Source organism: Poecilia latipinna, unplaced genomic scaffold (genome assembly GCF_001443285.1).
Source record: "Poecilia latipinna isolate Pla-1442-1.1 unplaced genomic scaffold, P_latipinna-1.0 Scaffold1765, whole genome shotgun sequence".
NCBI classification, from domain to species: domain Eukaryota; kingdom Metazoa; phylum Chordata; class Actinopteri; order Cyprinodontiformes; family Poeciliidae; genus Poecilia; species Poecilia latipinna.
The window spans coordinates 27,427-52,847 of NW_015114381.1; the positions used below are offsets into that span (position 1 = coordinate 27,427).

The 25,421-nt window shown below is 36.1% G+C and overlaps 3 protein-coding genes across 3 annotated transcripts in view; 2 read left to right on the forward strand and 1 right to left on the reverse strand.

Moving 5' to 3' along the window:
• Nucleotides 1-12,150, forward strand: part of kcnq1.1 (potassium voltage-gated channel, KQT-like subfamily, member 1.1) — a gene marked incomplete at its 5' end in the record, with an annotated part of 37,890 nt that extends 25,740 nt beyond the window's left edge. The window contains 8 exons of the mRNA XM_015060998.1: nt 837-860; nt 1,027-1,083; nt 4,310-4,439; nt 7,813-7,888; nt 9,585-9,679; nt 9,890-9,936; nt 10,063-10,124; nt 11,015-12,150. Coding sequence (XP_014916484.1) covers nt 837-860; nt 1,027-1,083; nt 4,310-4,439; nt 7,813-7,888; nt 9,585-9,679; nt 9,890-9,936; nt 10,063-10,124; nt 11,015-11,281 — 758 coding nt within the window. The remainder of the gene's footprint in view (nt 1-836; nt 861-1,026; nt 1,084-4,309; nt 4,440-7,812; nt 7,889-9,584; nt 9,680-9,889; nt 9,937-10,062; nt 10,125-11,014) is intronic.
• Nucleotides 12,151-20,325: 8,175 nt separating this feature from the next.
• On the reverse strand, nt 20,326-21,234 carry LOC106965098 (cyclin-dependent kinase inhibitor 1B-like). Its single transcript, XM_015060999.1, has 2 exons — nt 20,629-21,234; nt 20,326-20,523 (listed from the first exon to the last, which is right to left on the reverse strand). The coding sequence occupies exons 1-2, from the start codon at nt 21,044-21,046 to the stop codon at nt 20,423-20,425; spliced, it is 519 nt and encodes a 172-aa protein (XP_014916485.1). The 5' UTR covers nt 21,047-21,234; the 3' UTR covers nt 20,326-20,422.
• Nucleotides 21,235-23,662: 2,428 nt separating this feature from the next.
• The window catches only part of trpm5 (transient receptor potential cation channel, subfamily M, member 5), a 34,562-nt gene continuing 32,803 nt past the window's right edge, over nt 23,663-25,421 (forward strand). The window contains exon 1 of the mRNA XM_015061000.1: nt 23,663-23,811. Coding sequence (XP_014916486.1) covers nt 23,785-23,811 — 27 coding nt within the window. The 5' untranslated portion in view covers nt 23,663-23,784. The remainder of the gene's footprint in view (nt 23,812-25,421) is intronic.

Below are 25,421 nucleotides of genomic sequence, written 5' to 3' on the forward strand. Positions count from 1 at the left end.
AGCATGTAACACCTAATTGGATGATGCTCTTTGTGGTGCCTAGCTGGCGACCTCTTTCTTTTATGCCAGGCGCTAACATGAAAAGCTGCTTAGATGTCTGACTGCGGCACCAACACCGGCGTGAAACTGCAAATGGTTTTTGCTTTGCACTCAGTTCTCTGTGAAACAGTAGAATTTAATATTCCCTGTTGTACAGATGTATATGCTGACTGAATGTTCACAGTGAATCAGTGTCTTTGATAAGACGCCAAATTGATGCAAGAGGTCAGGCTCTATGTCTAACATCTATGGCATGCTGCTTTTAACTTTAATACATTTTCTAAATTACCACTGCTGTGTGAGGATGGATGCTGACTGGATGACGACAGAGCTTCCCATGGCTCTCTGCTAGCAGGACCCTTTTAGGGTATTTTGCATAGGCTTTTTTGTTTAATAGCAACATAGATATCTGTAATTTCACATTCTGTCAGTTGTCAAGATATCAAACTGGTGCTCAATTCAAAAGATTATAAATGGTGAAACTTTATGCTTAATTAGCTGGCTGCAGTAATATATTCTGCTTATATTTACCTCATTAATATTTTCATCTAGAGTTATTTTGGTGTAAAATTTGGTTCAGGAAATAGAGATGAAAAATGTATTTTATCAGTGGTATAAATTTTTCTTTTATTTCTATAACTGTAAAGAGAATTGATGATGCAGAGAGTTGAGGCACCTTTTTTTCCTTTTTCTTTTTTTCTTTTTTTTTTTGATAAATGTATTTCTGATTGTTCCATTCTCTTACTTTTGTCTTTCTTCACACTTCTGCTGTTATGTTTGTGTATCTCATTTGGCAGGAAGCCAGCCACTTGGAGGATGTGGTGAGCTGCTGTTAGTGTCTATGTTCTGCATGTGTCCTCTTCTTTTGGCTTTGACTGCTTTCCCTTATCTTATTTATACCACTAATAGAAAAATAGAAATGTGTAGCCAATGCTGTATTTTTAAGCAACACAGTTGCAGTTATGCTCCTGTTTGTGTGTGCCGTAGACCGCCAGCAGTCATGGACATCATTGTCATCTCTGCAGTTCAGCTCGTCACCCCCAGGTAACTTTTTGTATTTCCTTTCACATTCATCATCATCAATGACGCCTCTGTGGTGGCACGGGTTGGTGGGTTCACTTGACCCATTTGTCTTTATTTCTGAGGATAATTAAAAAACTCTGCATGTTAAGGACTCTAACACAACTCCTTGACAAGCAGATTATGCAGTTTTCTTGACTCTGTAAATGAGAATAAAAATCAGCTTGTCGAGAGGAAATGGCATGTCAAGTTACGTTTGTTTTAGCTTTCAGCACAATTAGGCCCTTTCCTTTTCAAACTTGGCTAAAGCAGAGGCACTTCACAGCATTTTATTCTTCACACATCAAAATCATGAACCTGTTGTGTCACACTTCTCTAACTTGTGTGGTTGCTCTTAGTGCAATAATCAATGTGTTTCTTTGCAGCCTTCCTCAGCAACAGTCAGAGCTCTGCATTAATTAATACTCGACTAATTAATTTGCGTTTCTATTTCCCACAAAAATGACAACCCCACGTGACCAATTATTGTGATAAAACTGTTATACGTTAGGCTTCATCAAAGAGAAAGACGTGCTTTACTCTCAGTGGGGTTTCTCATAAGTACGGAAACCTTAAGACATACTGACAGGCTTAGTGTTTAGGAGGAAAATAAGCTTTAAAAAATGACTTTGTTGTTTACTCTTTGACTCCAAACATTCCTAGAATTTTACATTCTACTTTAAATTACTGGAAAAGACAAAAAATATTGCATGAAATGAATGGGTTTTTTTGCAGAAAAAATTTCTGTAATGACTATTTGCAGAGAAGCTTTTGATCTGAATACTGAGGTTGACATAAGGTCTAGTATGCATGATTTGGTGTCATCTCAGAGTGCAAACGGGAAATTGAAAGTAGCTGAATGCCGTCCACCTACTCCCAAACTGTGGTGGCCGTGAAACATGCAGAAAAAGGTGGGGGGGGAGAAATAGAAAGAACCACTTAAAAGTCAGTGTTTGTGTCTGTGTATCTTTTTCCTTCTGGGCTGCTGCAGAGATGTGGTGCAGCATGGCAAAAGGCCAAGCAGAGTGAAGGCATCATACAAACATGATGATTTTTACACAATTGAGCATAGTCACTGTTAAATTTGTTTTTTCTTCCAATAACTTACTTTAAATATTACACACTTGTATTTTGTGCTCATAGTTTGGTATCTAAATCAACAGATTATTTAAGCTGATGTTTATCATATTTTGTTATTGCATTAGCTGTATTTGAACAGCTCTCAATGACTTCGTCTTTCAAATGAGAGCGATATGAGGTGAAAAAGATCAATTTCCAGCATTATTTCATTGTATATAGCAGATGGAAATAAAAATGATTTCCCCTTTCTGTAGCATCAGGTTTTTAAAATTAAGATGGAGCTGTAGAACAGTGCATCCAACTTACTGCGAGATATTCATAAAATAGGACAGATTTTAATTAACAGAACCTAGATATCTTGATGGGATACATGATATCATGAACTCAATCAAATACCTCATCTGACATGCCAGATTAGTTCCTACACACAAGCATTCTGGAAGAACCCTGAGGAAATGTCCAGGACAATAAAGTACCCCCCAGCAGATCCAGTCAGAAAATCCAATTACTGAGGAAACCAGTCAGAAGAAGATCAAAAACACAACTTTTATTTACCGCTGCAAATTCCATTTATACACATTTTTAAATAAGCTGGAGTTTCCCTTTTTTGAATGGTACCTATAAATTAGTATTATACCTACATAACACATTTTGTATGTTATTTTTATTATTTGAGATTTTTCTTGATGACTGTAATTAAAGTGTATTGTTATCATCAGTAGTAATAGTAGTATTACAGGCTTTCACAGTCTGTTACACCTAAAACTTCCCTGTAGTGTTACATATTGTAGCAGAACATACTGACTGATCAACACTGATATGCACTGGTGGGATTCTAAACTTATTGAAATGCAGGATGGGTTCTTCAGTACAACTGGCAACCCTTACAATTTGTCCAGATACGAGTTATAAATGTAATTCAAATCCCTTTTGACCATTTTTTTTTTCTTAAAATGCTGAATGCAGATGTGGAGCTGAAAATCTGTCTGAAATCTTGTCAGCCAAAAGGTTGTCAATTTTCAAATGGCTTAAATACAGAAAAAAAAGAAGAAAAAAAAGAAGGCCGAAGAGCAGACAAGAAGAACAGATCTTATAGATCTGTTGCATGTAAAGCATGCTTTCTACATGTGCACTTGTTTTTTTTATAGTGTATGTATATTGGGATGTCAGTAGCAAAGTTTACATAAATTGCTCCATCCTGATGCAGCAGATGCCAAATGCTGCCAAATTACATTATGTTGTTATATTTTTATTTTTTTCATACTTGATCATTTTAAGATGCAAGTTTAATGGAGTTGAGACCGTTTATGTGGGGTGTCACATTGTCAAATAATTCCGAGCGGCATTAATCAGAAAGTTGGTGTCAGTTGGAGCTTATTTAAATGTCTGCTGTCTATGGAGAATTTTCAGAGATGCTGAAAATTTTTTCCACATTACCAAAAACATTTGATTTTTTTTTTTTTTTTAATTAGCTGATGATAATATTGTGTGCTATAATGTCATATCTGTAGGGAAGCAAAGTTGGAAAGTTGTTTTCTGTCTTCACTGAAATTGTTTTAATTTATCCAGGATTTCCTGTTTTGAGATGCTGTATGTCACTGAGATCTTTCTGGCTAATTAAAGGCTTTCTCCAGGTGATTTATTGTTTCTTAAAGATGGGAACCTTCCTATGTCATTCAAACACAAGGGAGATATGCATTAGTGTGACAAGAGTGTAAGGCAAACAGGTCAGAGTTGTCACTGCCTTGTTTTGCTTTTTGAACTAGATCTTCTTTCTCAGTGGCAGTTCTGGAATAATGCAAAGCAGCACTCTGCTCTAAACACGCAAGGTCACATGTAGTTATAACTTTGCCACAATGAACAGGTCCCTTCCCATATTATTTGGGATTTTACAAATGTGCTGTAAATGTTTTTATTTGTCTTTCATTTTTGTTCTTGTTGCCTTTGTGTACCTTTTTTGCAAATACAAACTTATTTTTTGTCATTTCAAGTAGAACATCACATGAAGATCTCTTAACAAAATATAAAAAAAAAATACTGAAAAATGTGTATAAATACAAAGCTAAGCAAAGCTAGTACAGAAGATGTTGCCCCATTAACAACAATTAATTTAGTTTTTGTGAATTTACAGTAAAAAGAGGCCCCAGCCTAATGGATACCCAGTCCCCCATTGCACTGCCAAGAAACTGCAGCTTTGCTGACGACCTAGAGCTGGAGTTTGAGCGAGAAAGTGATTTGGCTCCAGCCAGCACAGTATCACAGTGAGTCGCCATCACTCTGTTGCATTGTTATTGCATTAGATCAAACCACACAGTGTTAATCAGTGTTTATGTGTGAGTGAATCTTAAGCATGAGCCAGCAAAAGATGGTCTGCTTGTATTTTATTTTTTATGCTGTTTGTAATTAACCTTTGCATTATGCCAACCCCAAAGGGCTCATGATTGTGTGCTAGAGAAAATCCCTTGTGTTTTCTGAGGCACTTACACAGCTAGAGACTGCCACTGATATAAGGAAGTGAGTGTTAAGTAAAGGCAGTATAATGTAGATGCACCGTAAGTGAAACAAATGGAGCGACAGCTCTGACCCATGGGATTCACATTCTAAATGGTGGTGTAATGATGCAGAGTGAGAACTGCACGCAGCCGTGTTGTTGGCACGATAACTCTGTGCTCTGCTGGCTCCAAAATACGTAACCAGCTGTTCTCACAGAGCAACGCCACATCAAATCCCATGCTAAATTGAATCATTATGAGGCAAACTACTATTTCTAGTAATTGTGGTGAGAGAACACAGTGAAAAAGAAATCCTTATTGGGTTCTTTTTAGTTCCAACATACATTTCCAAAATGTCCATATTGTGTAAGCACAGTACATAAGAGGAAGAAAAGCTTTGCATGTCTCTTACAGAAATTTCAAGGATTCTTGCAATGCATTGATCTAAAAAGGATTCACATTTATTACAGTTAATATCACAGTACAGCATAATTTTGAAATTAAAGACCTCTGGGCTACTGAGAGTTTTAACATTTCTTTTTCTAGAAACAAAACAAAAATGCACCGACATATACTCAAAGCAAAATAACTTGAAGTCAAGAAAAGTGCAAGAAGTAAAAATGTAATAAATTATAATTCAGAATCTAATTTGTCATTAGATTCATATGAGATTCCAATGTCATAGGAATCAAATTATTACTATTACTGGTAGTAGTTGTAGTATTTCACGTGAATATTTTTGTCTGTATTTTTCAGTGTTCAAAACAAAGCTTTATATCATCTTCTTACAATGGTATAATATGAAAAAAAAATAAAATAAAATAAAATAAAAAAATATATATATATATATATAAACACAGCCATAATTTGTTCACATTTGTTGGTACCCCATCAGAGAAAACTGCAAAGTTCCCCTAAATTTCTGACTTCTGATACTTTATTTATTTTATGGTGGACTTGGGAGATAATTGTGACTTTTTGACAATGTTCAGTAAATTAATGTTTAATTCAGTCAAGTAGCAATTTATAGCTCTGCCGTTGTTTCAACTTTCTTGTTGTAGTTATAAAGCCTCGCTTTTCCATTCAATCTTAATGTTCCATCTGCAGTAATTTAGTTAACCCTTTTTCATTGTTCCTTGAAAATGATGAAAGAGATTCAGGTTTTGATCTCATGAACTACGGCATCATGATCAAAAGCCTGTGTTGTGTGAAGCATAGCCTATAGATAAATCCCTGTTTTCTTTTTTATCCAAGTAAGCAAAAGGAAGATGTATACATAACTGTTGCCCCTAGTGATGTACTGTAACATCTTTGTCAAACTCTTGTATAGCTGCCTTTTTTGCTTCAATGCTGAAGAAGACACAATGTCATAGAAATCTAAGGCTCCAGCATCTCTAGTAGGCATTTGACACTGTAGCAGACGTCGCTTGATCACTAGATAAGCTGTGGAAATATTTTAGACAAGTCAAAAAATGTTGCCACATGAGCACCACAGCTCTCTCAAATAATTTACATGGCACATATGTGCCACTCGTACAGAAGTGATATGTCTGTCTCTCATTTTTGCTTAATCTCACACTATTTGCAGATCCTCCACTCACCTTAGAATACCAGAAGCTTGAAACTGAAAGCTAAACTGATGACATTTGTGATAAAATCTGTTAATAATCCGGACCACCTGAGGGAACTCTGAGAGAAATGAGCAGTTTCCCAGATACTCAGTTGATCTTTAAATCTAAAGAAAAAAAAAATTGAGACAAAAACGTAAAGGTAAAAGCACCCTTTTATGTCCTGACATATCAGAATTCCACATACATGAACTATTTGATGCTTATTCTACTTTGGAATATATCTAGAATTCCATTTGTTCTCAAGGAGCATTGTATATAATATTAAATATTAGGTTTAGTTAAGGCTAGGCACTTGTCATGATCGTATATCCCTAGTTTCCTTTAAACATATTAAATACCTTTTGGATAATTTTACCAAAAAAAAAAAGAAGCTATTTAATTTTTTAAAAAAAAAAAAAATATATATATATATATATATATATATATATATGCTTATTTCCTTTTATCATTGATCATTATATATATACGCTTTTAAATGTGAGTACTCCATTAGACCTGAGCATGTAAGACAAATTCCTAATGACTGAAGTTGATTAGACTGTGAGGGTCTGTGGTCAAACATGCAATAAATACAAAGAAATTAGTTCTTTCATTTTCACATTTATCACAAGATAAATCAATAGCCATCAATAACATAATCTCTGCAAGGTTGTTGAGATCTATTGAACAACCTGAACTATTGAACTACTTCTTTAAGGATGACGATGTCCTTAATCTTGGCTTAATAAGTTCATATCACAACATTCATTAGAGAGAGATGTCTTTACTATTCAGACAGCACTTTGAAAGCATTTCAATATCTGCCTACTAAATTAATAGAAAATTGGATTCTCTGCCTGGGCTTTCATTATATCAATAACCCATATTCCTTTTTATGATGGAAATGGTTTCTATAATAGCTCAGAGATTAAATTATTGACAGTTCACTATGTTAATTTGACCAAATGTTATTATAGCCAAATGTGAAAATCCAGTCTTTTAAAAGTCCATAATGAAGCTCTTAAAGACCTTGTTCTACAGCAAATGCAACTCAACAAAACATGCACAGCTCTCCCACCACACATCCTAACTCACTGCTTTTACAGAGCAATGAACACTGATAAGTAACAGCTTTTCAATAATTCCCACAACCTAATAATGCAGGATAACTGCCTCACAATCACTCTGGGCTTTTTACTATTTTTCACCTGCCTTTGTTCTCACTGTTCATCACCTTGGTAACACCAAAAGGAAGCAAGGTAATGAGGGAGAAGCTTTGATGTAGACTGTACAGGGAAGAAGAGCATGCTTGATATTTTTCTCTAACCTGATGAGTTGTGGCATAATGTTAATCTTTTCTTTGTTTTTTTGTGATGCCTATTTCCCTGAAGAAAAATCAAAGGAAAAGCACAGAGGATCCGGCTTTAATTTAATGTTTTGTGCAGGAACTTTTTGTGTGTTGCATCCACTCACAAGGTGTGTTGAGATATCAGAACTAAGAAGCTAAACAGTTTTCAAACCTGTTGTCACAGATTGACGGAGTCGCACCGAAAAGCCATTCGTGTCATACAGAAAATGCGTTATTTTGTGGCCAAGAGAAATTTTCAGGTAAGAACATATTTTTTTTTTACTATACTACGTTTCTTTTTTACTTTTGGTATCTTTATTTTATCATAATGGAATACAGCATAAGGAAAAATAGTCTTTTCAGCAGCTATTTTAAATGAGTCCAGGCTCTAGATATTAGAATACGGGAAGGGCACCAGGCTGGAAAGAGCAATATCAGTGACATAAATATCTGATCTTTGAGATTACAAGTAGATTTTGCATTGAGGACCTAAGAACTGAAGTAAAAGTATATGACTTTATTCATTAATATAAGAAAGGTGTTGTCCTTGCATGATCCTGAAAGATAAAATGAGAATTTTCAAAGTAATTCTGAAATGAACAGACGACAAGAGTAAAAAACAAAAAAAAACAGGAGAGATGAAGGTGGTTTTGTTTGTTCTTGTCTTGTTTGTTCAGCAAAGATTTGAACCAGCAGAATGTTTTCAAGGGCTTTTTGTTGACACATGTGAAAAGGGATCTAAAAGTAGTGTAGGTAAGCCAAAACAAGCACTGGGTGATAAAATCCACAATGCAGGAGCCAACCAGATTAAAAACAGAGGTTGGGAGAATATGAAGAGGGTTTTATGTTTTTTAGAATAATGCTGATGTCTTCAAACTTTACAACTGTGCAGGATGACAATATTAGGAAGCAAAGCACTGTAAGCACTTCCAAAGTTTATATAATATTATTGAAAGAGGTATTATAAGTTCTTCAAAGTGAAAATGTTAAAAACTACTTTGTAATTTAACTTTAACATGTTCTTCTTAAAACTAGAAATATTATCATTTATTCAAGGACTGTTCTGTTTTTGATGAACATGACTGATTAACCAGAGCCACTACATCTAATTTAGAGCAGCACTTGTGATGAATTGATTGAATAAAGGCGTTAGGATCATTGCCATGAACTGAGTTCAGGTCAATTAATGCTGGAAAAACATCAGTTGCTGACTAATTAAGAATCTGTTTTTCTATCTTCAATTTCCAAAGAATATCAAGGTGCTCATCAGAAGAATTTAAATTCAATGTCTACAAAATAAACTTCTTTGTGAATGCATCATACTCATACTTGATTGGCATTAAAAAAAAGTGTTTAAATTGTATGTTGAGGTGATGGTAAATCGTATCAGTTTGAAATATAAGAACTCAAAACTTTATCTGGCTTATTGTAAAGCCGCATTTCTCAGAAGCAGAGTTGAATTAAACAAAGCTGCTTCCATATATTCGGCCTAGTTTTGCAATGCTATAGCTACAATACAACAATCACATTATTGTACCTTATTACTTAAGGTACAATACTTATTGTACCTTATTACCGATGTAGTTATGTGAGCAGTTTACAGGGCCCACACATCAAACAGCAATGACCAGCATTTTTCTGATCACAAGACCTCATCAGCAGCAAACTGTAAATGAGCTCTTACAGGGTTCCGTCTGCACTGGCCAATTAAATCAAAACTGATAAAAAAAAAAATAAAATAAAAATGCTCTGTGTACAGAATTAATCTTTAGTGTGTGGGCTGTAAATGTCCCCAGCGCAGTAAATACACACCAGTCTCAGCAGCAAAAAAAAAAGACTAAAACTTTTACAGTGCTTTAAAAAAAAACCTGAAACTAAATGAATAGACCTGTAAAGTAAAGGTTTTAAGTGTCATTTAATCAATAATTCAATCAATGTTTGTTTGTTTTTTTTTAGCAAGCTCGTAAGCCATATGATGTCCGAGATGTGATTGAACAGTACTCTCAGGGTCACCTGAACCTCATGGTGCGGATCAAGGAGCTTCAGAGGAGGTATCCTCTTTAAGTAAAATGAGCTTAAATTAATGAGTTCCCTGGAGTAATGAAATGTGTTTATGATGTATATCTTTTTGCAAGTGTATCAAGAAAAACAATCCTTCCCGAAAATATCTTGGAACACGGAAGAGTGTGAGGGTGACAGAGGAAACACAGAGGGAATCTATAAATATTCTTCTGACGTTAGCTCTCTATTGTTTCTCTCAGACTAGATCAGTCTTTGGGGAAAATGACTTTGTTCCAGACGGGTTCAGGTAATAAATCACTGCACTTCTACCTGAAAATGGATTATATTAACTGTGAGAAAAACATTTCACTTAATGGTCTCTTTTATGTATTTATTCTTGTTACATTTCATTGTCTAATGTCAACCTCTGAAGACCGCGCCAGAGATAAAGGAAACAACTCAATTGGATCAAGGCTCAACAGGATGGAGGACAAGGTAGGAACTTTGTAATGTCGGTAGAAATTTACAACCCTACTTTTACTTCAAGTGGTTTGCACATTTTTATTTATTTTTTTTTTTTAGATAAAGGTCTTATATTAAATCAGACAATGTTCATTTTGTATTCATAAGTTGTGGACTTTTATGAAAGAACAACTTATGAATGTCCTCTTGAGAGAATCTTGACAACACAGTTAACTTATTAACTGTTAAACAACTGAAAGTGGTTTTGGATATGACAAAAGGTTGCTTTTTTTTTCTCTCATCATTTGTTATAACTAAATAATATGAAATGTGTGTTGACTCTTTTTTTCATTAGTTCAAGTAACAAACTCGAATATTGCAGATATTTTACAAATATGAATTGAATTCACTACCCATAATTCATCTTACAAGAGTTAACAGACACACTTAATAAAGCAATGCATGTCAAATAATTCATAAATCAGATTTTCTAGAATTCCTCAAGTTATGATGGTTCCTGTAGTTACCTGACTTATTGCTCTGTCTTAATATGTGCTGTATTTAACATTTTCTCTAACACATTGTAGACAAAAATGGTTTATATTGTGAATATATTGTGCAATCCATAATTTTAAGCTTTATTGATACTTGGATATTGCTGTTGAATATATATCAAAAATAGCGTTAGTTCCTTAACATTTGACTTCTTAAGAAGCCTTTTGATAAGTTACACACATTTATCTAAATTAATTTAACTCTGAAACATAAACTGTTGATGTTGCATACTGGCTAATCATTCTGGCAATAAAATTATGTGGCATTTATTCCCATGTTGCTTGAATGTAATCTTCTGTTATAAACAAAATCAACCCATCTAGTTCAAAATGTTTCATTTTATCAACAATGTTTTGAAAATCTCACAGATAACGCACATGGATCAAACGCTGAACCACATCGCAGAGTCCCTCACCTTCCTGCTGGACCAGAGGGATGTCGGTGGGGGTGAAGTCAGAGGCCGGCTGAGACCTCGGCTCAGACGAACCTGTAATGTCCTCCACAGCCAGGACAGCCTGCCGATGAATGACCAGCTGTCTTCTTCCCCTTCATCCTTCTCCTCCAACAACACCAACACCGTGCTGTGCCCCAACCCTCCACGCAGCTCCACTGCCAGTCAGGATGAGAGCTGCTGAAACTTGAAACCAGACATCCTGAATGCGCTTCACAACGTTTGCTCATCTGTTTATGACGGGCAAAGACGCACTGGACATATTCTCCTGCCTGTGATGAGCATATGTAGCTACAGCTGTTTGCTGAAATACTGACATGATGACATTTTGGTAAAACTCTTACCAGGACATGTGGCATGTGTAAGGATGAAAATGTATGAAGGGAGTGTAAGAAACCACTGCCTTTCAAATCATATCTGTTGGGCAACTTCAATATAAGGTTTAACTTAGATCTATTTAAAAGTATTAAGATTTCACATCTTTATTCTAGCTGTTTTTGTTTCTGAAATTCTAGTGAAAAAAATGAAATCTTGAATATTTAATACTGAATATTATCTGTATCATTTTTATTTTAATCTTAGAGTTTTCAAATACCATAAAAGCAAATGACAAAAAAGTTTTAAAATGTTTGTATAATCATTATTTACTATTTGTTTCTGCAGCAGAAAAAAAAAAAAAAACTAAACAGTTTTGCTGTCAGCAAAGACTTGTTCAGTTATATTTAGGAATCTACATTTTGTGAGAAATTTGAGGGCATCCTGCATGCATTGCACACTTAAGGTGGACTTAGGTTGTCACTTAGGTCAGGGGACAGTGAGGATCAAGATACTGCCATGCATTTGCTCCTTGGTGGGACTCTGATAACAATGACTTTGACAAAATCACAAAATACTATCAATCCACCTTAGTACTTAACAGGTACAGCCTGAGGTGAACTGTTTAAATGTTGATACTTTTATAAGCAAACTTACCTCTTGCCTTATTTTCTGCTAAATGTGATGCTGAGGTTTGTTATATTACTACAATAAAAACTGTCACAGTAATGAAAAAAACTATCCAGAAGGCTAATCGATCTCCATGTAGGGATTTTATGTTAAACAGAGGCTTCATAGCAGCCTGAGCAGTTGTCTCAGAAGGGCTTTTGGCTCACTCCCCTTACTTTTCCTTTCTATATAGTAATCATATATAAAGAAAAACTCCTTGAACACCCTTTGCTATTTAATTTTATTTTTTTATTTTATTTTTATTTTTTTTACAATTCTCGGTGGCACCTTAAAAAGAGTCTGTAGCTGTTGATTACTGAGGGAAGGTTTTGTAGCATTACCTACTCTCTCCTAAAGTTTGGCCATGACAAGAGTTTAGTTGTAGCTAACATTCTGGGTATTCCCAAACCTGTTTTTATTTCCTTTTTCCTCTGAATAATTTTGAAGTTCACAAGCTAAGACAATGTTTCCTTTTCAGGTATCAGCTTTTTGAAGAACATTCATCTGCTGGAGTCTCCCATGCGGAGGACTGTCCGAGTGTCATGGCCAGTGCTTTTTTTTTTTGTTTGTTTTTCTCAAATGTCCTTATCTTAATAACAATTGAAAACGTACTGAAGCGGAAGGGGCACATTATTTTTTAAACACTTTCTTTATAAAGGCTTTTAAGTTCAATTATACCTTAACATTAATAAAAAAACTAATATAAAAATATAAAATAAGTAAATGTAAAGCAGGAGCCAAGTTCTTATCTGTGAAACCTGCTCAAATGTACAGCTGATCATCTTATCTGTAAAACACTTGTGTAAGGTGGTTGAATAAAGGGAGCATCATTGGTCATTCATATGATCTAATACTGGATTTTGTATCCCAGAAAACTCCAGAATGGCACAAGATAACTTGTATCTTAGTCTTTCCACATGCAGAATGCTTATGAGTTCAGTCAGCCAGGTCTTCCAGAGTTTTAGAATAAACCTCTTAACAATCCTCATGCAAAGAGTTAGAGCTTTGCATATGATGCAAGTTTTTCAAAGTGCTAAGTAGTGACAGAGCAGAGTGATAGATGAAAACCACTGGAAGATGAACCAACAAAAGTTATGCAATTTTGGACAAAACCAAAAAAGGTGTGCATGAGGACCTTCACCCGCCTTGCATCTATTATGTAGTGAACATGATTAGGACATTTCTTACTTAATCTAATTATAGAGTAATTTCATTCATGTACTGAGGCAACCAAAGACAGCATTAATTGAACAAGACTTGATGTTCGTTAATATTTCATCCCATGTTTCATCCTCAATCTCAATATCAAGCTCACCTTCCCAGGCTTGTTTTATTTTTTTTAATCTTAAGTACTTAAGAAACGGACCAGCACTGAGATCAAATGTTTTGCTACAGGGGGACCTAGGAGACATTTTAAACATACATTATTCTCAGATGGTAATTTATGCGATTTCATTATAAATATCTAAAATAATTTTGATTTTGATGAGAGGAGAACAGAAAGAAGTCTTGTGGGAGACTTTTCTTAGTAGTGGGGGATGAACCAGTCTGCCTTCTTAAAGCCATATTGCCAGTACATCATATTTCTGACATTGGTGGCAGAAACGGTGGGTTCAGTTATTTAGATGTCGATACAGGCTTCTGTCAGTTAGTGGTATAACTGGCATAAGCCAGTTATAACACTTACCTTTCCAAAGGAATTAACAAGCAAATGTGGTTGTAAGTGTTCAGGGTCTGATCCAAACAGGGCAATGTTGTCTGCATATAAAGAAATGCTATGATTAGCTCCAACTGATCAGTGTGAGTTCTATTTACATATTTAGCCGTTTTGCTAGTATTTTAGTGATTATCTTAAAATCTATGTTGAACATGGAAATTGGATGGTATGATGAAGGCTCTGTTTCATCCCTGTCTGGCTTCAGAATTAGTTATTTGATTTGCAAATTTGTATTAAAATTCACTGCCAATTCGATCTTGTTCTGGGTTTTTCTACTTTGCATTGACCTGAAAGAGTTCAGTATTTCTGCCAGAGATATTTCCGCGTAAAGGGCTTCACGAGAGGCTTCGTCCAGCCTCAGTACGTTTACATTTTTTAGCCCAGTAATCCACATCACCCATGTCATCAGATCTGTAAAGCTCTTTCGTTCATAGCTCTGCTGGCTTGTTACCCCCTAAGCTGCCAAGCTAAAAGTGTATGAGGTTTGTTTGAAATTCTGCCTCCTAAAATGCCAGACTTGGTCGCAGACCTTTTGTGATAAAATCATGTTATACTTATATTTAGGTTTGAAAATATTTTGCGATGTTTGAGAGTTGCCTAAACTAATCCTATTTGATTTTTCCAAAGCTGACTCGTATGCAATAATTTGGCCTCTTATAACAAATTTGAGCGCTTCCCTCAAGTGTCACTAATTTCAAGATATTCTGTAATTTTTTTTAGCAGACATGTTTAGAAAGGTTTTGCTCTAACAGATGCACAGAAATCCCATGCGGAGGACGGTCCAAGTGTCATGAAGATTGGGGCGTGATCTGAGATCAAAACGTCATGGTATTTGTTTTTTTTGGTAATGTTTGCTATAAGCTTGGCATCCAATGAAAACAAATCAGCACAAGAAAATGATTTGTGCTTAAAAAGAGTATTTTCTGTATATCGGGTTCTGGAGTTGCCAAATGTCAACTAAATTAGTAAAGGTGATAAGATTATTTAGAACCATAAGAGTGACTCCATATTTTGTCTGCTGAGCTGTGAGGATTGAGGCAAAGTACTTTATGGTCCCCAGTTACTATTAAATTTATGTTTGAAAGGTCAGATGACTTTCAAAGGTTTTTCTAAAAAATGCTGGCTCATCGGTTTTGGGCCTGCAGATACTCAACTTTGTTACATGAGTGGAGTAAAGATAGCCCACAGATGCAATGAGATGCAATGATGGATTGACCGTTTGGTTCACATATTGTTGAAATGTGTTTAAAATGTATGCTTTTCCAAATAACTGCAACACAGTAAGTCTTGCTGGAAAAAGTGGATTGATGTATTTTATCTGTTCTGTGAGACTTCTGTTCAGATGCTCTTATAGTACGAGTCTCTTGAAAGAACAGCACATTATCAGCTAGAGATCTAAGGCGTGTGAAAGCGTAATGTTATGCACATAATTTCTGTTTACTGTAGGAGAGGAACAAGGCACAACATGTGAGGATGGGATGTCATGACTGAAGCCACCTCTAATCACATCTCCTTGGCAAATGGTGTGATGACGAGTGACAGGCCCCACCTGCACCATATACCTGACTAGTCACTGACTTGATAGCCACTCTTTACCAAACCACACTGAGGAGCAGAGTAGCCATGTGTTGTATCTTGTTCGTCTCCTTTAGGGAACAGTAGTTGTGTGCTACTAGCATTACTTTCCCTTTTAGTTAAATCAGTCAAGTACAACTCAAGTATTGGACATTTATAAATGCCCTGCAGAGCAGCCATCAAACCTGGGCCGAGCATAGCAAGCTACTGCAGCACTTCACATGCAGCGGAAAATACAGAGTGAGTTAACGTTCAAACAATAAAACTGAACAAATGTGTACAGCAAAGACCAGCTGGCCACAGTTCACATATCACTCGTCAGCACCCCCCAAGTAGAGCCCAGGAAGTTGTTTTGCCCCTGATGGAGTGAGCCCTCACACCCTGGGGCATCAGTAGATCCCTGCTGGTGTAAGAAAGAGAAATGGATTCCACAATCCAATGGGAAAGTCTGTCTGGACAGAGTCTCCCCATTGCTGGGTTAACAACACAAACCGTTGATCATGCAACCTCAGATTCTGTGTGTGGTCAATGTAAATGTGCAGTCCGCAAACAGGGCACAGGAAGTGTGACCTTTATTGTTAGCCATGGAGCTGTAGTCCAAAGGTTTAATTGTTGGCAGATGTGCTGGTTGTATTAGGTCAGAAGGTGAGGCAATGGTAGCTGATGCATATCAAATGTACCGGTGCACAACAATCACCCTATTCATTGGCCTGGTAGTTGGGCAGAAACTGATTATCTCCTGGGTGCTGAACATCTTTTTAGTGTCAGTAGACTTGCAGCATAAATAAATCCAGTGTACATCCTGGGCTCATACAAGTTTTTCTTCAAATGGCTGGTGTCGCTTCATCTCCACTGGAAATTTTCAGTAGGTCTACGTGAAGGTCCTTCTCATGTTATGTGTTGGAGGTGTTGTCTTGTGCCTGCCTTAGTATTTTCTCCGTAATCCAAAAGCTGTGAATCCTGGCTATCTAACACGGGTGCATAGTCCGCCATACGGTGGTTGTCCCAGTCTGTGTTCTCTATCAAACTCTGTGGAGAAGAAAAAATGGAAAAAAAAAATCTACAGATTTACAACCTTTTGCTTTTTCAGGCAACCCTGCCACTTTTAGATTTTAGTGCTGACGGTGCATCTTGAGGTCAATGCATTGGTGTAATTTGTGTCTCTCCACCAATTGTAACTATTGTAGTTTTTAGTTGAATAAGCCTAGTATAATGACTGCTGCCAGCCGCCTTTTTAGACACCATAATTATTTTTTTTTCTGATTCTATTTAAAACATTTATTTAGCCTTTGTACTAGAGAAGTGATTTATATGTCTAATGGTAATTAGACACTTGACATTTCCCGTATATTGTAACTGTCAGGAATACTCTACAACAATAAATGATTGAAGATTTAAAAAAGTGTATGGTGAATTGAAAGTAATCGCATAATGTTTCTTTGGCTTTTCATCTTTTTTGTTACTTTTCATTTTATCTTATTCAAAAGAAAGACAATTTGAAGAATAGCTGTTATTCAGCAACTATGCAAGCTTGCATTTGCAGCAATATTTCTTTCGAAGCTACAACAAGGGGGTGGATTCTTATACAAACGGTTAATAGTCTGTTTTTTACATAAGTAACCTTTAGGCAGCAGATGGTGACCTTTCTCCCGCTGGCCATCCATGGGGTGCCGAGACATTCCTTCACACAGCTGACCATGTGGTGAAAGAGCCTAAGTGACCATCTGCCTCTGGTGACCACAACAATAGGCAGCACCGTCCTGAAGTGTGCTATGGGATTTTGGCCTTTGTACTCACTAGGAACTGGTGAGAGGAGAATTTTATTACCTTGATTCCAGCGTGGTTAAACGTTCTGTTTTACCCCTTTAACTGATGTTTATTTAGGTAATAAATAGTCAAACAAATGTACAGGACCAGTTTGGATGGAGATTACCAGACAAATAACATACAAAGAATATTTACACTAAAACCTACCTTGTTTTACAATGGGCTGAAAGTCAATGACGACAGCTGCTTCCCTTTCGACAGTTTATTTATTTTTAAATTGAGGTTATTTGACAATGTCTAGTTGTTTTGTTTGTATTGAATTTAAATTCAGTCTAAGATACAATATGTCCAGCCATTTTTTTTTTATTTGCATGTATGTATTGTGGTGAGTCTGACATTATGTACTTAAACAGAACACCAAGACAAAATTTTGGTTTATTTACATATCACCGATTCACAACAGATTTCATCTCAAGACACTTTAACAGGCAATATAGAAATATGTTCAATTTAGTCCAATCATAAGTTCAGGTTTAAGAAAAAAAACATTTGATTTAAATAAGTACTCATTGGTTCAATCATATTTTTAATACTGTGTATTGAAGTTGAATCTGACATGACAATTGGTAAAGGAAAATATTTTGTTTCAGGAAATACACTCAATTACGTCGAGTCATTGGCTTTGCAACAGTTCATTTTCCTGAACAAGCATGTCGCAACAGTGGCTGGTTGATTTCATGGGGTTGTTAACTTTGTCACAATCCTTCATAGTAATCATACACGTGATGATGGTGTGAGAAAAGACTCAGTTTTAACAGGAACAAACCTCTACTGGAGCCTGGCTCATTGTGAACAGTCATCTGCTGTGACTGAGGGTTTAATTATATAGGGCAGACATAGACAAACAAATGAACAAGACCAAAAATGTACATGTTTCTAAAAAATAGATATTTTCTCAACAATATTAATATTTCATTTCATTTCAAAATTTCAAATTTCTGATAAGGTTACAAATTAGTTTGCACCTTTGCTGGATGCTCCCCCCATTTCATACCCATGTGTTAAAATTTTAATATCAACTTACTCCCACTTTATATACATAAACCTATTTTTGTACCATTGGGTACAAAAATGGTACAACATGGTAAAATTTCTCCTGAGAAATTTTAGGAAAACATAATAAAAAAATGGACACTTATGATTTAGTTGTAGGTCGTTTTCTGAAGATTATATAGTTTTTCTTTTCCCACTGAATGTAGTTCTTACTCTCTCTTTGGTTCAGTTGACTCCTCTGACATATAAGTGAATATGACACCAAAATAACTATGAGTGACCTCCTTCTGGTAGACAGTATTTACCTGAGCTGCACAACCATATGTCCTTGCAGCAGAGTATCTGTATGTGATATGTACATGACATTGCATTTAACTGCTGGTTGTCAAAGGGGAAAACATCAAGATAGGTGCCACTTGATGCACTGCTGGTACAAAACTCTGTTTAAAGTAACCAAAGCCACTAAAATAGTAATGGGGCAAAATGACCAGGTTTTCAGGTTTTGGGGGTATATGAAGATGATGCATTTAATTTCTGTTAATAAAAACAATTGCCATTGTTCCTACATCTAATTTTTTTCACTGATGATGCACGAGGCTTGTTGTGTGCATCTTTAAGCAATTAATTATGGTACTTTCTGGGGAAATGCATTACCTAAGGGAATTTTGACTGATTTTTGAAATGGTAAGAAGAAAGTTTCTTCTGTCCTCATTCATAAAAACATATTGAACCTTTCATTGTGTGGATTAAAATGTGTTTCTTATGAACTTCTATGTTAAAATGACCACAGTCTTCTCACAAAAGTAGAAAATATCAGGCTGAGCTGGGTCTGCTTTGGGCACATGTCATTTCTTTGAGCTTGAAAAGAGACACAAACTAAAAAGAAAAGAGAAAAAGAAGGTCCCGAGAGGGGGTGGAAGGACGTGAGAACTAATTTGCAGGTGAATTAGATGGCACACTCTCCTTTGTGGCCATTGTGCTGCTCTCTGGCCAGATGGCCTCTTCAGACTTCTTTCACAACTATAACCCAAACATAACAGGAGCAAATACACAAATACACTTATGAGGGATTTAGCCTCTCTAATGGACTAATTTGAAACTCACAGTTAATGTTAATGGATATAATTTTAAGCCTGGCAGCACATTCCTTATAACTGTGATTATGAAATTGTGCATAATAAGACCCAGAAAATGCAATTACTGTATAGTAAATTTCTTCCTTTGGTTTCTAAACATTCAGCTTCCTTTCCATTTTCCATCACTTCAGAGCGACACTTATGAACCCATTCATCTGTGGCTAACACAGAAATACTGCCTTATAAGCCTGCAGACAGCCTGAAAAATGATTGAACTGAAAAACTGAGCAAGGGGAATAACTATGATGCTTGCATTTCAGCAAGCTAAACATTATCTTATAGATACAGGTCGCTGGACTATTAATTATCAAGTTAATATAAAAAAAATAAATAAAAAAAACAACTCACAAAGGTTTTTGGCTTTAAAGGGCAAATGAAAAAAAATTATCATTTCAAGATGCAATACAAATCTTACTTTAGTAATGCTTTAGTTTATTTTACCTGTTTCACATTGATTGCTCAAGTTTAGCATTTGTTAAATTCATTGTCACATATTGCACTTTGTATTCTAATTTGGTATAAAAACTCAAAACTATTTTGAATTTCAAAAATAAAAGGGAACAGCATAATCTTCGTGTGATTTATATATTTTTTTTTGTAAAAATAGGTGTACAAAAAATCATGATAAAACTTGTTAATTAGTAATAAAACTTGAAGATAACACTCTGCATCGACTCATACAGTTATTTATGAGTTGATGGAGAATTTATTTGTAAATTAGTGAAGTGGAACATTGTTTTCTCTGAAGACTACAGGGAATGTTTCAGTACGCCAAACTAGATGGAAATGCAATCACAGAATCTGAAGCATCTGCGCTTTCTTCAATTACACCCTTTTATTAGATCTGCAATGACTGTACAAATTTACAAGTCATTAATTTATCAATTTCACAAAAGCAGCTGAGCTGATCCAAGAAATTCAACAACAATACTGACAAAAACAAAACACATGCAACTTTATTTAAATTAGCATACCCATAAATAAAATAAATACAGATAGACACGACTAAAAAATAAAATAAAATAATGGTTTCCCTCTTAATTCTTAGTTCTGGCCATCAAAAGTAGTCATGTAAACATTTTCCAAAGCATGTTCATCTTATTGTCTGACACTGAGTTTCCTTGTTGAAATTGGTGTGAAAAAGACTGATGATGCTCTGAGCTTCTACTGTCCGTCTTCTCTTTGCAAAGTAATCTGCCAAACAGAAGAAAGAACATTTTATTGATTTATAGCTCCTATTATGTAGCTATAATAGTTAATATTATAGAAATATTCACCATTATGAATATGTACTTTCACCTGTAATTCTTGCATCATTGGACTTTGCTACAGGTTTGGAGAGTGACCGCTTCCTTCTTGTAGGCGTTTTTTCAGCAGGACGCTTGAGTGTGTTGGACACACTTAAATAGTTCTCTTGGTTTGTGCCAAGGTGTTCATCATTATTGCTCTCACTACCATCATCCTCAGTTCTTGGAGAATTAACTTCAACCACTGGCTGTGGGGACTCCTGATAGAAAGATGGAGCACGATCTGTGGGTATTTCCTCCCACTGAAATCTGCCAAGCTGCGGTGTCTCAGATTGGAAGTTGAAGTTCCAGCGCTGGCTGTCCTGCGACATGATCTCCTTCAGTTTCAGTTGTAAGTCCTGACGCAGCTGGTCGTGGTCCACTGGACCGAAGAGTTTCCTGCAAACAGACTCTCTGCATCTGATGTTCATTTTGCAAGTAATTTTGAAGAAGTTTGGATGGAAAAACGCGTCTGACAGGAGATGCTGCTGATGGTCTACACATGTCCATGGGGTCCTGCAGGACGATTTAAAGGCTGCAGGGCTCACAATGTTTTGTTTGTATACAATGAATAGAGACTTCTGATTGGCTGCAGCTGTCTATACCAGGGAGAAGCAACAGAGGGGGCGAAATTGGATCATTGTCTGTTGAAAACCATTGAGACCCCAAACTCCTCCAGTTCTATCAAAGTCTGCCTTGACAAGTAGAGGTCAATTTAGAATTATCATAACAATAGTGATGTTTTTCCTGCTGAGTGCACCGTTACATAGGCTGGGTACACTTTGAATCAGGTCATTGAGAGTCACTTCTGATACTATCTAGATCTTCCGTGTTACTAAATAAACAATGAAAAATGCTAATTAACAGATGTATTGTTAAAGACCATTATAAGATGTAAACTTTGGTTGTTGTCAGACTGGTTGTTCAACAAAGCAAACCTTCAATGCAAAAATTTTAGTATTGTAACTGTTGGATGGATAATTGGTAGATTTAACCTGGTATAAATCACCAGAAATAGTAGTTAAATTTTAAAAAATGTTTAAGCTCCATCTATCTCATGTAGGGTTTGAAAAATTGCTTCTATTGTAACAAAATGTTGGGTAAATACGTGTTACCGTAAAATAGGAGGTTGTGGTTGGAGAAAGAGCAGGACACTGAGAGGGAATAGCATAGCTGTCCAGACTTTAATTCAACTTCAATTAACAGAAGAGAACCCGCCTCCTAAAATAAACAGCAAAGAAGGAAACAGCTCCCCAAAAAGGCACAGCACATTTCCTTAACTATTGATCAACTTTAGTAAATAACTGATCTTGTATGTAACTGCATTAATTGAAAAGGGAAAAAAATAATCTTACACTATTAAGATGTGTCTGAATCCAGAAAGGAGAAACAAGCAAACCAAACCAGGAAAACCACCCTCTTCTCTGTTTGAGTGTCTCATTGCATATTACATGGAGCACATTTAAAACCCTCGGCACAACACAGTTTAAATCAATGCACAGCAGACATAAAGGGAAATAGCTAGAACTATAGAAGAAAACAAAGAAGTAGATGAATTTCAACAGAGGCTGACAAGAAAATTTCAAAAGGTGTAAATCATTATATACCACAACAAGCATCACTTACCATTCACAAAGAACCTGTCCATACTCACATCAGAGGGAACAAAAGGTGGCAGGACACTGACATGAGGACTGAAGAACCTAGGATTTAACTACTGATCCCTTCACTGGCCGATGACAGCTCTAACCTCTGAATCACTCTAAGCTTTTACAAGAACACATTGTCTCCTAAAATGTCTGATGTTCTAAGGCATGTATCTCCCTTATTTGCACTTCTTGGTGCATTTATTTCTTTGCCCACTCATGTATTTACTATGTTTGATTCATCTGTTCAATGTTCTGTTTTAAAAAAATGGTCCATTAGCCAATCACATGACAGCAGCTCAACCCATTTAGGGATGGTGAGCACAACTTGAGGAAGTTCAAACTGGGCGTCAGAGAAGAAAGTGAATTTCAGTGTCTTTTGGGATGATTGTGGAAGCAAGTCGGTTGCTCTGAGTATTTCTGAAACTGCTGATCTACAGTTGGCAGCAGCTGTGTGGATGAAAATACATTGTTCACACCAGAAGTCAGAGGAGAATGGCCACAGGGGTTTGAGATGACAGAAAGGCAACAACAGCTCAGATATCTACTCTTTCTAACCAAAGTAAAAAGAATATCATCACTAAGTACACATCCTATGGAACATTCACCCAGATGGGGTGAATGGGGTGAATCACCAACATCAGACAGCATGGCATTTTATCCAAACAGGAAGAACAAGAATCTGAAGCTACAATGCCCACAGGTTCACCAAAATTTTATTTTAGAGAAAAGCTTTGCCTGATCTGACTGATGTTTCTCAACATTCCCTCTCCTTCGTGACTATAATGTTCGTGTCTTGTGTTGTCTGTTTCCAGCAGGATAATTCAGAACCTTTCACAAAGCTCAGATAATCTCAAACGAGTATCTTGAACATGTCAGTAAGTCAACTTCACTCTAATGACCATCCCTTTGGGATGTGGTGGATCAGAGGATTCATATTGTGGATGTCAAGCTGACGAATCTGCAACAACTGCATGATGGCATCAGTATAGCCCAAAATCTCTGAAGAATGTGCCTGATTCTAGTTGAATCAATAGCATGAAAACTTAGGGTTGTTCTGAAAGCAAAGGGTAATCCAAACAGGTACAAGCAAAATATACCTAAAAAAGTGACCTGTCATTGTATATTGAGGACTTAATATTTACATCAATATATTTTTTTCAGATTTGCTAAATAAGTTTTGAAGAAATACCTAGAGTCAATATGGAGGGCTCTGTCCGCATTTTTTGTCAATGCAGAAGTTGATATGGCAAAAAATATAGAAAACTCCTAAAAATACAGTAAATGTGCCACAAATGTAAAGAAAGCAGCTGGCTTAAACGATAAAGGTGTGGTCTTGATGGGAGCAGACTATGGCTAACCAACATGCAAAGTAATGGTGCACAAGAGCTTCAGGGATTGGCTAAGGGAACAGCATTACCTTCATGCCACCTCCTGATGAGCCAAGTAGTTCGCCTGAACAGAAAACTCGCAGTCTCTCCTGCTGTGGTTAAGCTGAACAAGGAGAAAAGTTTGCATTAGCCATGCCGGAGAAACAAGACACACCTTTGGTGAGTGCCTACTGCAATGTTCTTTTTCCCTTTTCAACATCATCAAAATGTCTCATATTAGGCAAATGATAAAGTATTTTCTTTAAAAGCTGTGTGCCTCTTGCAGTATTTTAGCAAATCTACTGTATGTCAACAATCATAAAACAAATATGGTAAAATCAATTTAGGATTTGGGTAAGTAAAATCGTGGGGCTTCGTCTGGGGAGCATGTAGTTAAAATTCTATTTATGTATTGTGAAACTACACATTATCTCAGGGGACTTTATATCATAGTGGTGTCCTTGCAGTCATACCAAAATTCCCTCTGGAGTAGCACTTGTAAGTTGAACGGAGAAATAGGAAAAATCATAAAGTTTAAAGGTCTTCTCACAAAATGAAGCTCAGTGAGGATGGCCTAGTGTAATTTCTGGGTACCTTGAATGGTGCAATCAGAAGGATTTGTATTCGATAAATATTTGCTGTGCTCTGATAAAGTCCTGTATTACTAATTTTGTCAAAAATCTACAAGAAATACATGAGCTTTAAAATTCAGAATAAAACAACATGGACAATTTTTAACCTCTACTTTGTTATTTTCTTCATCACTCGCATAAGACAAGGAGCTACCAAAGCTCCCATTATTGAGAAACACAACATAGTATAAACTTCAAACTGCACTTCATTCAAACTGTAATCAAGATCAGAATGGTGAACATTGAACAAAGTTTGAGGTGTGTGTGTCTGAATTTTTTTTTTTTTTTCCAAGACATGTTCTCCCCCAAACCCATATTCAGAGCATAGACCCACACGCACACAGCTCCACATCCTTTTCTCCTCCTTTTGCATGCAAATTATCCCGTTTGCATACCCAGTAGTCGTTTTCCTCCTCCACCCATACCTGTAGTCAAATAAAGCATTCCGTACCAAGCTGCCTTCATAATATCAAACAGATTACAAAGCAGATTTTAGCTTTTTTTCCCTCTGCATTATACACAACATCACTTTTCTGGATCCAAAATACACAGAGAGACTTTTTCCTCTTTTCTTTTGATTCGGACATGCTTGTCTCTTATTTTATTAATAACCTTTCATAAGAAGCTCAAATGGAAATGCAAATGAAAGTAACTGATAAAACTGTGTTTACTGAGGAACAGGGAAAATCTTATCATTAAAAAATGAGTTAGCATAATGATAGGGTGCCATTTACTTCTAGGAAAATCTTCATTCGCAGACGTAATTCCCGGTGATGTCTTTAGTGTGTCAAAAACTAGAATAAATATGAAGACATATTTTTAATTACATATTTATTGTTACAAAATTCTCTATAAGTATGAAAATTTTCTTCTGAAACAAACTATAGGACTAAATATAAATGAGCAGTTCCACACAACTCGTCATCACTGTAAGACAAGTATTTCCTGGGAAGACTTTTCAGTTTTTACCGTCTTTAAACTATGTTCTTTTTAAACCATGATGTAAAAATGTGACCACAATAAAGCCTTTTAAAACTTTTCTTATATTAAATTAACCAAATTTTGAAAAAAAAAAGCCCGAAGAGGATACGTGGGCCCCCCTTCCAATGGGCTCACCACCTGTCGGAGGGGCCAAAGGGGTTGGGTGCTGTGTGTAAC

What these genes read in the sequence shown, in the direction of transcription:
- LOC106965098 (XM_015060999.1), bottom strand. Translation starts at nt 21,046, where the DNA reads ATGAACATCAGATGCAGAGAGTCTGTTTGCAGGAAACTCTTCGGTCCA. An exon ending in CAATGATGCAAGAATTACAG is followed by an intron (nt 20,524 to 20,628) that starts GTGAAAGTACAT and finishes TCTGTTTGGCAG; the next exon opens with ATTACTTTGCAAAGAGAAGA.